Genomic DNA, 14,476 nt, shown 5'->3' with positions numbered 1-14,476 from the left:
TCAAGATTAATATAAAATCTTAATTTATTAAAAAAAAATTAAAAAAAAAATATATTCAATACAATGTAAAAAACTATAATTATAAATAAAAAAAATTAAAATAAACTAAATTTATTCATAAATACAACATTGAAGTTATTCATAACAACTTTCCCAAAAACTCATTAGACCAAAGTGACAATTGCAAATCCATTCATGCACAAACATATGTAATTAATCATTATAAGTTTTAAGTAGAATTAGTGACTCATAAGTGTGAATAATAAAGATTACTAACTAATAAGTATGCGGTCGTTATCCCGCGTGGATGGGATGGCCGGTTATTAGCCTCCCCACTTGGGTTCGACCCGCGTTACATGCCCGCGCTGTGGTGCAACTATTGTGATTTCTGAGTTGCAGTTTGATGCGACATATTCTAATGTAATATTTGTACCATGATGTATATATTCAGCTTCTTTCATAGGGGATTTCCCCTCTGAAAAAAAAAAGAAAAGAAAAAAAAAATTAAAAAAAAAAAAATATGAATGATAGGCATTCAAAGTACTTTTTTTGGCACACAATTTATAGAGTTTTGATGTGTTTTTATGTCCAAGGTTACAATTTAATAAATAAATTAAAAATTCTTAATAAATGCATTGTAATTATTATTAAAGTTTTAGTTATTGGAATTATCATATTTAAATAATAATTTTAATAAAAAAAACATTTCCACTTTATTATTTTTATTTTAATTTAGCTATTAATTTTTTTTAATTAAAAAACAAATATTAAACCATATTACACTTGTTTCATATAATTTTAAACAAATAGTGAATACATTAAGTTTTATCAAATACTTATTTAAACTATGGTTAAAATAATGAAATTAATAAAAATTTATCTAACAAAATAAATGTTTAAATTTTTGTGAATATAAATTTTGTATTGTTGAATTGAGGTCTCTGTTATCCATATCAAATTTTTAGAAAAAAAATTGACCGACAATTATATGATATTTCATTTGTTGACGCGTTTCAAACTAGTCAGTGTGGTTGATTCATCCTAGGCCAAATTGAAGTTCAATAAATTTTGTATGCTTTGTCAAATGAAAAGAAATACCGAACAAAGATGTATTGCATTTGAGGAATGGTTCAAAAAATTTAACACTAATTGGTTCCAAACATTGAACACTGCAATGATTCCAGTGTATCAATAAACCGCAACCAAGAGGGAATGCAATGGTTAGTTTGTTTCTCCATGGGAGGGGAAAACAATGGAGCAAGTGAAGAAGAAATCCCAATCTGTACTGTGACCTCCAATACAATTTTCATTTCCACTTCCTTAAAAAATGGTCCGTCACGCAGGAGTGACGGACAAGAGGACCATTACTGGTTTTGCAAAATTGGGAGCATTACCTGATCGGCGGAATTCAGAAATTTACGGAACCTGCGTGAGCTTGATTTTTGGATTTCTCCATAAACTCTGCAGAGTGAGCATTTCTATTACCGCTGAGAAACCAATTATGAATCGAATGGCGGAATCGCAAGACATTCAAACACTTTGTCGGAAGAACCGATTGAAGGAGGCATTTGACATTCTGCATGATATGGACATGACAGGTGTTGGAATTGACTGTCATAGTTATACCCATCTCTTAGATTCATGCGCCAGCGCGAAAGCTCTGGCGGAAGGCAAGAGAATCCATGCCCATCTGCTCACAAGAGGGATTGAGGAAAAAAACACCTTCCTAGAAACCAAACTTGAAATTATGTATGTCAAGTGCGGTAGCATTGATGATGCACGTCATGTGTTCGACGAATTGCCTGAACGAAACATGTTTTCATGGAATGCACTGATCGGAGGATATGCGAAGCACAGGGTTTGGGAGGGGACGATGGGTTTATTCTCTGAATTGAGATGCACAGGGATGCAGCTTGACATTTTTGTTTTTCCAAGCGTCCTCAAGGCTTGCGCCGGTCTAGTAGCCCTGCAAACAGGCAAGTTGGTTCACAGTTATGTAATTCGCTGTGCTTTTGAAGAAGACATTTTTGTAGGAAATGCGCTTATAGACATGTATGCTAAATGCAGGAGTGTAAAGGATGCACGGACAGTGTTTGACAAAATGCCTGAAAGAGATGTGGTTTCATGGAACGCAATAATTGCGGGTTATGTGCAGAATGGCCAGGGGTTTGAGTCTTTGAAACTTTTCTCACAAATGCAATTGGCCGGCATGAAGGCGGACTCCGTTACGGTCTCTAGTATTCTTCCCGCATGTGCGAATTTAGCAGACTTGGAACAGGGAAAAAAGATTCATGATTATATTAAAAGTAGTGGATTTGAGTCGGATGTTTTTGTAGGAAGTGCTCTTGTAGACATGTATGCCAAATGTAGAAGTATAGAAAATGCACGCCATGTTTTTGACAAAATGTCTCGCAGAGATGTGGTCACATGGAATTCCATGATTGCGGGTTATGCGCAGAATGGGCTCGGTGACGAGGCCTTGATGCTCATGTATAAAATGCAGTTGTCAGGTATGAAACCAAATTCGGTCACTGTTATGAGTGTTCTTGCGGTATGCACCAATTTGACCTCTCTGCAACAAGGCAAGGAAATCCATGGGTTCATAGTCAGAGGTGGCTTAGAGTCCGATGCTGTTGTGGGCAGTGCTCTTGTAGTTATGTATGCAAAATGTGGAAATATAATCAATGCTCACCAAGTGTTTGACAGAATTCCTCAGAGAGATGTGGCTTTGTGGAATGCAATAATTTCAGGACATGCTATGCATGGGCACGGTGAGGAAACTCTCAAACTCTTTTATGAAATGCAAAAAGCAAGAGTAACACCGGATGGCATCACTTTGACTAGTGTTCTCTCTGCTTGCAGCCATGCTGGCCTGGTGAATGAAGGTTGGCAATATTTCAGGAGCATGAGTCACGATTATGGCATTATGCCTACTGTGGAGCACTATGCCTGCATGGTCGATCTTCTTGGTCGATCTGGATGTCTGAGTGAGGCACAACACTTTATCAACAAGATGCCACTTGAACCTGATGCATGTGTTTTGGGAGCTTTACTTGGTGCCTGCAGAATGCATGGCAATATAGAGTTAGCAGAGCGTGTGGCAGAACGTCTTTTTGTTCTTGAACCCCAAAATGCTGGAAATTATGTACTGATGTCAAATATCTATGCCACGGCTGGTAGAGGGGATGACGTTGCAAAAATAAGAAAAATGATGAGAGATAGGGGGTTGATAAAGAATCCAGGATGCAGTTGGATTGAGGTAGATAATAAGGTGCATGCTTTCTATGTAGGAGACAAATCACATCCACAAGCAGAGGTGATCTATGCTATGTTGGAGAGCTTGGCTGGGCAAATGAAGGATGCAGGGTATGCACCCAACATGAATTTTGTGCTACAAGATGTGGAAGAGGAAGATAAGGGACAAGTTCTCTACGGCCACAGTGAGAAGCTTGCTATTATTTTTGGACTTATAAATACATGCCCGGGCACACCTATTCGGGTTATAAATAACCTTCGGATGTGTGGTGATTGCCACACTACCACCAAGTTTATCTCCAGGTTTGTAGGGCGAGAAATTTTTGTTAGAGATACCAATCGGTTCCATCATTTTAGGGGTGGAATTTGTTCTTGTGGAGATTATTGGTGATGATAATTCAAGTGGATGATGATTTAAACTGGCTATTAGCCATAAGCTAAGTCACAGGACACGTCCTCCAAGGTCCCGTGTCCCGTATTTTACGTGTCGGACACGAAAACGGCCCTAAAACGTGTCGAAAACGTTTTTCATCGTGTCCTATAAAATGTAAAACGTATTCGCCGGTTTTCGTCGTGTCCTGCATCTGGAAAACGCGTATTCCGTTGATAGAAAACGTTGCCTGCATAAGTTGCCATTTTTTGTGAAAGAAACAAATAATTTTTGAGTGGGGCAACTTAATGATCAAGTCTAGGCCCTAGTATTGATATGCTATTCATGGTAATGTTAAATTCTTAAAGTAAAAGTGACATTCTCCTTAATCTTCATTTTCATCCTTTTACTTAAATTTTTAACATTACCATGAAATGACTCAGGATGTTTGAAAGTGGTTTCGGCCTCGTTAGATTTCATATGGAGAAAGTAGAATTTTAGATTTCATTCAAAATGCAGCAGGCTTATCAGTTTTTCAGGGTTGGGAGGTTTCCAGGTGACACCACCTGCCCGAGCTACCCCTGCCACCAATAGAGGACGTGGTCTACCTCTTATAGCTCCTACTTCTAGTTCTTCAGCTTCTAGAGCATAGCAAACTCCATTGCCAACTCCACCAGCATCAGCATCTACATCTAGAGGGAAAGGGAAAGCTGTGGCATTTTCTCGCAAGAGGGGCAGAGGAAATCAATAGGATTAAACTTTAGTTATTTTCTTATGTGCTTGTAAGTTGTACATGAACAATGAACATTGAATATTCAAGAATCAAGACCAAGCATATCACATTCTAATTTCTAATTGTAAATTTTGATTTTATTTATTTTTTTAAAGTGAACTATGAACTTTGAGAAGTAATTATATTTTAATTTGATTAGATAAGTTGCAACCTGCAATTTAATATGGATAAAAAACTATTTTTCGGTATATATATATATATTTTTATTAAATATATATAAAACGTGTCCCCCGTGTCTTGTTTCCAGGTCGCTGCGTTTCGTATTGAATACTCGTATTTACGTGTCCTCCGTGTCTCGTGTTCTCGTGTCATGTGACTTAGGCCATAAGTTGTAGCCAGGCACCAGCTATTTATTTTCTCATCACTAATGTTCATATATGGAGATCTTAGAAAGCATCATTTGGTTTTGCACATTCTGATAAAAACACACATGGTTAGGATTAGACAGAATGATCGATTCAGTGAATTGTCACCTGAATTTCGTATGTTATAATAATCACGTACGCATATTGCTTAAGGGTTCTTGTATATTATGTTGTTGAAGCAGACCAGGTTTGGGCTTGCAAAGGCACCCATATCACAGAAACCAAGATTTTGAAGCAGCATATTCCTAAAATGGATTTATGCACCCACCAAGTGTGACAGGGACAGATTTACAAATGATTCTGTAAAGATGAAGCAACATATCTTTATATATATGATGTATAAGGGCTCATGGGCTGGGTACTAGGTCTATCATTCAGGCAGGATTCAGCTACCCAACTAAAGGACCTTATTTCATTCCCACGAAGTAAGCCAGGATACGGGCCCAAAGCAGGGTCCACTATTGCTCTTCTTAATGGTGATTCCAGCAGTAAAATATTATGCTGTGCTACATGTGCTCTTTCAATCGATTAGGCACCCGTTAGCGGGGGAAATCTTGGCTACTAGACCAAACCCACACTGACAGTTTCAGTATCAGGTTGTGTGTCCCATGCTCACTGAATTTATGCATGTAGTTGTACAATGCTCTCTTATGCTAACTGAGCCACTTTAATGAGTCGTAAGAGCTTTGTTGGGCCATCCTGACCTTGGGTTATAGATTATCTGACAAGATGCATGCAAATTGTGGACAGCTTATTTTTTTGATAGACTAAGGCACCTTGAATTCACTAACTCTCATAGGAGACAGCTAAATGCCTGGCCAGTACAGCATCTGTAACCAAAATGTCCCCAACATAACCTGAATACATAGTTTGCCATACTCAAAAGATGAGACTTACATAATAAAAGGATAATACTGTGGTCAGAACCTTTCGAAACTGAAAGCCAAAAGTTCTGACCCAGCTGACTTTGTAGACAAAATACCAAGGTCCAAGAAAATAACTTTCGACAGAACATACTCACCACCTTTAAGGCTGAGATCTGGGTGGCTTAGGGATTGCTTCCTCTTTTCTTTCGCTATTGCTTCCAAGAGTTCAAATGTCGTTGATTTTCCTCATCAAACTGGCCATTTTATACATCAACTCATACAACTATCAAATATCTGATCTGGCACACAAGAATGATCCTGACCAAGAGTGTATAAGTTCATTTTTTCTTGATCCTCTTCTATGAGTTGCCATGAATCTCTTTCATGCTTAGTGCTGGTGCTTTCCCTGACATTCCGCAAGGAAATGACCAACCTTATGATACATTTTTTAATCCGTACTGGACTCTTTAGCTAACCTTCAGATGTCGGATTCCTGATTTTAATCCAATAAAATAATTCATTGACTTTTCGATGCATTTCAGAGGCAATGATTAGTACATTCTTTCACTTCTTTGTAGAAATCGGGCAAAGGGTGACTCCCCCTGACAATTTGCCTGCTATTGTTTACTTGCAAGCTGACTCTGCTCCCCCTATCTGTTGGGCTGGATGAAATGGACATCAATGTGAACCTGGAAGAATCCCAAGCTTCTGCTGAAGATACTCAAAAGTTTCTTGCGGTAAAGGTTTGGTGAAGATGTCAGCTATTTGCTCCCTTGTCCCAATATATTCCACCTTTATTCCTTCTGCAAATTGTTCTCGAACAAAGTGATACTTGATAGGAATGTGTTTTGTTTTCGAATACATGACAAGATTCTTGGAGATGCTTATGGCACTGGTGTTGACGCAGAACATTGGAATGGGCTCAACAAATTTCACGTAAAGATCCTGCAACATTTGTTTCATCCAGATGACCTGAGTACAACATGTTGATGTTGTTATGTATTATGTTATTATGTTTCCGTTGTGGACAAGGAGACTGAAGACTGCTTCTTGCTCAACCATGATACAAGACAACCACCTAAGTAAAAGGCTGCTCCACTAGTGCTTTTACGATCATCAACACTGCCTACCAAATCTGCATCTGTATAAGCTGTGATGGTTAAGTCATTTCCTTTTGGATACCACAGGCCAAAATTTGTTGTTCCCTTGAGGTATCAAAAAATTCTCTTTAGTGCAACAACATTGGACTCTTTTGGTGCTACTTAGAAATGTGCTATCAGTCCAACTACCTGTATCACATCTAGCCCAGAAGTTGGTACATACAATAGGCTGCCAATCATTGATCTATATAGTCTTTGGTCTGCATCCCTAGATATATCATCCATGCTCAACTTGCAACAAGTCAACATTGGTGTGTTAATCGGTTTTTTGCTATGTTGCCAGGAAACGTGGGTTTGGGAATGGGTACTTCATTTTTTGAAACAAGGCGCGTGGGTTCGTCGAGGGTTTATTATAATATATATATATATATATATATATATATATATATGTATACATAAATATTATATTTTATAAATTATAATATATAAGAATTTGTATATTTTTCAACTTTAAACAAGAAAACTAAAATATTTATGATTTAAACTTTAAATATTTAAATATGCACATCATTGAACATTCAACATTCATAATGAAATTTCAAAATTTCTAGTTTGATATCAAGTGCAAATTGGAGTTTACATATTAATAAGAATCATGATATATGTCCATTGTCATACTACATTCAAAATTTGTCTTCAGGCATCTCCATACAAGAACTAGGAAATTTTAAAATACTAAAATAAAAATAGCTAATAGTGAACAATGGCTTCCTCAAGCCATGTCATCAGCATCACTTAGATCTTCACTTAGCATGCTCTCTAGGTAGGAATCACTCTCTTCTTGAGGCTCTTGCTCATCCATAGCAACTGGGGGTAGTTCAATAAGGCCATCTGGTTGTATCTCCTCGTACACACACATAGCATCATTTGTGTATTGGTCCCATCTCTTGAAAGGACCCTCCTTGTATCCAAGGTCTTTTCGAGATATGAGACGAAGTGTGCTATGAACGTACACTAAGTTCTTTGCCTTCTTTGAGCCCAACATATTTCTCTTCACTAAATGGATAAAGGCATAAGTACTCCAATTCTTCTCGCAAGATGAAGAACTAGCTACCTAGAATATTAGCGAAATCCCCTTAAATTAACTAAAAATTAAAAAAATAAAAACTAAAATGAACCCCAAAGAACCCAAAAGAACCCGATTTTGGGGTTCCAAGTAACAATCATCGGGGTTCTCCGTCTCCATCAAGACAAAAGAACCCAAATTTTTTTAATGAAGAACTCGGTTCTTATGGGTTCTTCTCAGAAGCACCTGAACTCGAATCTGATATTTGGGGACGAGAACCCAAGATGGATTCGAGAACCCCACCCCCGAGTTCGGGAACCTGTGCAACATAGGTTTTTTGTCTTCCATTTGAAACATTTTCAACATTTCTTTAATATACTTAGTTTGACAAATGAATGTGCCCTTGTCATCTTGAAGAAAGTCAACTCACCAAGCAATGACATCTCAAACTCACTCTACATGTCTGATGCAAACTTCTTACTTAACATGTCATCATTGCTGCCAAAGATGATGTCATCCACATATACTTCAATGATGGTCAAATTGTCTTGTTCAATCTTCACATAAAGGTTGTTATCAACATTTCCTCTTTTGAAACCTTGTTTCTGCAAGTACCTGTCTAGATGGGCATACCAAGCTCTAAGAGACCATATAAAGCCTTCTTCAACATACAAACATAATCCCTTTTGTCAGTAAGCATAAATCCTTTAGGTTGTTCTATGTATCCCTCTTCTTCTAGTTCTCTGTTAAGGAATGTTGACTTTTCATCCATCTGATACACCATGATCTTTCTCAAACAAGCATAGGCCAAAAACATCATGATGGCTTCCATTCTAGTGACGGGTGCAAATGTCTCTTCGAAGTCTATTCCCTCACCCTGTGCGTATACTTTACAGACCAATATTGCCTTGTTCCTGGTAACCTGTCCATCCTCATTCAGCATGTTCCTGAAGACCCATTATGTTCCAATGACATTTTTGTCTTTTGGTCATGGAACCAATTCCCATGTGCCATTCTTTTCAATCTAATCAAATTCTTCATTCCTTGCTACTATCCAATTTTCATCATGATTGGCTTCTTCAAAATTGCTAGGCTCATATGTAGATAAGAGCATAGGATGTGCTTATTTTGGCATGCGTATCTGTCGATTTCTTTTGGTTCCTATGCCTTCATTGATGTCCCCAATGATTTAGTCTGAAGGATGGTTCTTTTGATACCATCTCTTGTGAGTCTTCGAAGGTGATGCCTGACCATTTCCTATCTCCTCTTGGCTAGCAATTGTTCCCTCATTTGATTGTTCTTCCTCCAAGGCTTCTTCTTTAACCTTTTCTAGTTTTGCTTCTTTTGTCTCTAGTTCGCTTAAGGAAGAGCTTCCTTGTTTAGCCTTTGGTCCATGAACTTCATCAAATGTTACATTGATGCTTTCAACTATACGGTTGTGAATTTGAATATAGCATCTGTGTGCTTTGCTTTTGCGTGAGTACCCAACAAAAATGCCTTCGTCTACCCGGGAGTCAAATTTACCAATTTTCTGATCTTCCCTTTTAATGTAGCATTTGCTTCCAAAGGCTCTGAAGTTTTTTACATTTGTTGGTCTTCCCTTCCATAGTTCATATAGAGGCTTATTACAGTTGTTTTTAACCAATCCTTTGTTCAAAATATACATTGTTTTATCTACTGCCTAGACCCAAATTTTATTGTTTAATTTTGAATCATTCAACATTGTTCTAGCCATCTCTTCGATTATTCTATTTTTCCTTTCGACAACCCCATTTTCTTGTGGTGTCCTAGCTGCTGAGAATTGTCTCTTTATTCCATGTTCCTTACAAAAGTGTCGAAATGACTTGGATGTGAATTCGCCACCATTATCTGATCTTCAAATCAGTCTCATTTTTAGCCATTTCCTTGTAGAGTCTAAAACATTCAAAAGCTTTGGATTTCTTCTTCAAAAAGTTGATTGATGTCATCTTGGTATAATCATCAACCATTAGCATGAAGTATTGTTCACCATCTAGTCCTTTGGTCTTCATCGGTCCACTTAAATTAGTATCGACCAACTCTAATGGTTTTGATGTGGAGTGTTCCTTGGTCTTGAATTCAACTCTTATTTGTTTGCCATGCTTACACGAGGTGTTGGTTGGTTTTTAAATCTGTGGCATTCTCTCACAGCTTCCTTTTTACTAATTCTGACAAGGTTGTCAAAATTTATGTGTCCCATCCGTTTGTGCCAGAGCCAACTTTCATCTTCTTTTTCCAAGAAATAACCTTTGTCAACAGTGTCATCCAAAGTGTATGTCATTTGGAGTCCTAGTTGTAGTTGCCACCAACTTGCTAGATTTCTCTCTCCTTATTTCACATTTCTTTGAGTCAAAGAACAACATGTGTCCTTGATCACACATTTGGCTTATGCTCAACAGACTATGATTCATGTTTTCTATGAGTAGCACATCCTTTGTTGTAGCATCCTTGCCTCCAAGCTTGATTGTGCATGTTCCTATAATGTTTGCAGATCCGTCATTCCCAAAAGATATTGTTCCATCATTTCCTTCCTTTAAAGATATGAATTTGTTTCTATCTCCGGTCATATGTATTGAGTAACCACTATCAACATACCACACATTTTTCTTGCTTTGAGATTTTAGGGCAAGTGCGCAACTCTCAGTTTTCTTCTTCCAAACCTTTGGAGGAGCATTTTGATTTTGTTGTGATTCCCTTGGAGGAGCAGTTAACCTACAATATTTAGCCAAGTGTCCAAAATTGTTGCATTTATGGCATTCCACTTCATTGCTTAAGTATCCAAACCTGTTATATTTTTTCCTGTAATCTTCTTGAGAATTTATGGGATAATCATTCCTGGAGTAGTTTCCAAATTTGATTTGTTCCTATTATAGGCTTGGAAATTTACAACTTTATGTCCAAAATTTCTGCAAGAATAACAAACACCAAGAAAGATGGTTTGATACCTGAGAGGGGGAAATATTCTTCGTGATGTTATTCTCCAAGAGCCTTCATTCAATATGGACTATTGATTTTGTGTCTCTTGAACCTTTTGTTCTGCTGGGAAGCCTTCTTCTTTCTTAATATGCCCTTCAATATTTTTTGCGTAAGTTTTATGTCCATCTCCTTTTTCTATCATTGATGAACTTGAGCCTTTTACAAATGTTTCCCTGTAGCCCAATCATGTCTTGTCACTACATGGCCTTTGACTGTTGATGAGCACATCCAATGCTCTGGAGTTGTTTGCAAAGTTTTGTTGGACATTTCTTCTTTGTGCTTCCTTTCGTAGAAAGACTATCTCTACTTCTAAATCTTCCCTTGCCTTGTTGCTTTCTTCTAGTTCTCTTCTGAGTGATTCTTCAATTTTTTTGGCTTCTTCTAGTTGTACTTTAAAGCCAATGATGGTCTCTTTTGATTCTTCAGTTTTCCTATTGAGGCTTCTACCATGTTCCTTTAATTCTTTTAATTGGGCTTCTAATGATTTGACATTTCCTCTTTCAACCTTAAGATCCTTTATAACTCTGACAATCTCCTTTTCAAATTTGACCTCGTCCATCTCTTCTTCATCATCTTCTTCTTCGAGAGCTTCCTTCCTATTGTCCCTAGCCATGAATAACACTCTTTCTATGTCATTTTCTTCATCACTTTTGCTTTCTTCTTCAGATGAGGAACTATCTTCTTTTGAGTAGAAGCTTTTCTTAAAGCCCTTCTTTTTACCTTTGTTGAATCTTCTTTGATTCTTCTTTTCTTTCCTAGGAGTTTCTTCTTCACCATCAAAATTATTATGGGGACACTTAGCAGTAAAGCGACCAATCTCACCACAATTAAAACATATTAAGGAAAGATTACCTTTGAATTTACCTATTCCTCTTTTCAACTTTCTCACAAAGTTCGCCGTAACCAGAGCGTGGCTTGGATTCCTGTTTGTTTTTCCCAATATTCTTGGATGTTGTGAAGGTTGCTTCTTTGTTCGATATACTTTCTTGTTACGTTCCCATTTAATAAGTTGTAAGTATTCCATGCAATTCATCCATGCTAACCTTTTCTAAATCCTCTCTTTCTTCTAGCACTGAGACTTTAGCATCAAACCTCATTGGAAGTGATCTTAGTACTTTTCGAACAACTACCTTGCTATCCATTGGTTCTCCCAGTCCTTCTATGGCATTCACTACTTCATCAACATGGAGAAAATAAGTTGCAATGTTTTCATCTTCGTTCATTTTCAGTTGCTCAAATTTACCTCGATAGGTCTAGAGCTTGGCCTCCTTTACCTTCTTGTCCCCTTCATATATATTTTGAAGCTTGTCTTAGACCTCTTTCGTTGATTTTCAATGCATAACCTTAACATACATTGATTCCGTTAAATCATTTAAATTAGTGCTCTTAGCTTAGCATTACTATCAGCGAGTTTTTTACTTGGTCATCTATTGGAGGTGTTGGAGGTTCCCTATACCTAGTCACTACAGATTGCCAAACATCAAATCCTTGTGCTTGCACATATGCTTTCATCCTTCCACTCCAAAGCTCATAGTTGTGGGCATTAAGTACTAGAACTCCCGATTTTGTCCACTCCACGATCTCTTTCCAATGGTTAAACTGCTAGAGAAGGAACCTGCTCTGATACCAATTGTTGGAAATATTAAGAGGGGGGTGAATCAATATTTCTTATCAATTAGTAACTTATTAATATTTTCAAAGCATTAACAACATATAAAGCATCAACACATCAAAAGAATAGTGCACAAGAATTTTTTAAGTGGAAACCCTTCCAGGAAAAAAACCACTGAACATTTTCTAATAATTTTGAGTACATAAAATGCTTCAGCGCCAATTGAAAAGGGAAGCCCCAACTCCCTAGTACTCTATAAAAGTGTTAAGTTTTCATGCTCCAACTGGAAGGACCCTTCTACGCCCTGGTTTTATCAGTTGTTGCTAAAAGGATGCTCCAACACCCTTGCAAGATCCAACTTGCCCTAGCACCACCCTACCACCCTAAAGTGTTTTCAGGGTACAACCTAAAGGTGACTTCAACCACTTGCCTAGCACCACCCAAACACCCTGAAAATGATAATAAGTTTGACATGCTATTGTGGGCTCCCATACGAGGGACAATGACCCACTTATGGTGAATAGCTTCTACAAACTATTGTGGGCTCCCGAACTAGGGACAATGGCCCATTACAATAAATAAACTTTTGTAATGATATCCCAACAATAAAACCCTTACAATCAAACTTAAACAATAGAAAGAGAACCCTTACTTCAGATGATGAAACCCTACTGCAATTTCCTTTAGAAGCATAGTAAGACAAATGAATCCCTACTGCAAGATGATGAAATGATGTGTAATTGAACTCTTATTATCAAACTTCCCAGACCTCTTCAAGCATTGTTTACTATCGAACTACTGCTACAAGACCCTTGAAGATTATTGTTGCAAAACAATGACGAGACTAGTGCAAATGAAAATGTTGATCATGAAACCAAGGCTAATACACATCCCAAAGAGAAGGTCTGCAAAGTTGAAACCCTAACTGCTATAAAAATGAGATTGTGCTACTGCAATCAAGGTCCTTATTCCAGACTTCACACCACAAGTTATTCAATATTGTCTTCTTTATTGCCCTTCTGTCCTTTTAACTTAGAAACGCTTATTTACATGTGGCATCAAAAATTAGAGCACAAGAGTACTTATTAAAACAAGGAGGACTACACAGTGATGTCTAGATACACCATAGCTCCAAGCATTAAAATTGAGAGCATAAGAAACTTGTTTCAAATCTTACACATACCTGTGTTGACTCCTCTCTTAGGGCCACAACATTTATGCAAGGATACTTCAAAAAAAAATTGTTTCAATATGGTATACCACAATGAAACCCTTACAATACTAACCTTTGTCCCTCTGTGTACTTGGACAACTGCTTTAGATCAAACTTGCGCTATAGTGATCATACTTGAGTGCTTCAATTAGGTCAGCTCAATTAGCACTGTAGGCCCAAATATAAGTGCGTATACATATACCTATATTTCCAATGGATCCTAGACCATGTCTCCTCAGCATTTAGTGTAATGCATGGTCATACAATGAAACAAGGAGGACTCTGCTACACCCTTTAATGTCTTCAAATCTAGCTTATGTCAGAGCACGAAACTTCTTGGATTTTGTGACACCAAACGAGCCCTAATAGCATTGAATATCTTCAAATGATGTCAAGAATGATAACACAGAGTAATAAGATATTTGTAACAATTGTTGCGGAAGAAGATAGATCAACAAGCCAAGAACCACTACATTTGCATGTTGATTTAAACCTTGAACCAATGGTATGAAGGTCGAGACCTTGTTTTTCAAAATAGTCCAAGACCGCAGACATTTTAGGGGCTGCAAACCTATCTGAACCTCAAAGATAAATTCTCAAAAATATCAACAAACTACACACAAAGGTATAAGCCGCAAGCCACTTCAGGTGATGCTACAATTGCCCAACAAATCCTCCTTCAAAACTTGATGACCATAGGGTTAGTATTGATATCCCTTTACATTGTTCAAGAATTTTGGATAAAAGTTTATCACTTCATATTTTCACCAACAAACCTTGGTCCTTTTCAAAGGGATGACAATATTATACCAAAAAAAACCTTCGTTGAACTGTAACAGAGA

At 37.4% G+C, this 14,476-nt stretch overlaps 1 protein-coding gene across 2 annotated transcripts; it reads left to right on the top strand.

Moving 5' to 3' along the window:
• The first annotated feature begins 1,069 nt into the window (after window positions 1–1,069).
• On the top strand, window positions 1,070–4,473 carry LOC149226477 (pentatricopeptide repeat-containing protein At3g12770-like). 2 transcript variants are annotated; one of them, XM_089377506.1, is made up of 2 exons: window positions 1,070–2,771; window positions 2,863–2,954. In XM_089377506.1, the coding sequence occupies exons 1-2, from the start codon at window positions 1,328–1,330 to the stop codon at window positions 2,877–2,879; spliced, it is 1,461 nt and encodes a 486-aa protein (XP_089233632.1). In that variant the 5' UTR covers window positions 1,070–1,327; the 3' UTR covers window positions 2,880–2,954. The 2 variants fall into 2 exon arrangements, with proteins under 2 accessions (XP_089233632.1, XP_089233631.1); XM_089377505.1 differs by having other exon boundaries at window positions 1,071–4,473.
• The last annotated feature ends 10,003 nt before the right edge of the window (window positions 4,474–14,476 follow it).

This window comes from Pinus tabuliformis, chromosome J (genome assembly GCF_031772625.1).
Source record: "Pinus tabuliformis cultivar Carrire ecotype Pingquan chromosome J, CPIR1, whole genome shotgun sequence".
NCBI classification, from domain to species: domain Eukaryota; kingdom Viridiplantae; phylum Streptophyta; class Pinopsida; order Pinales; family Pinaceae; genus Pinus; species Pinus tabuliformis.
This window is presented reverse-complemented; position numbering and strand designations above follow the sequence as displayed.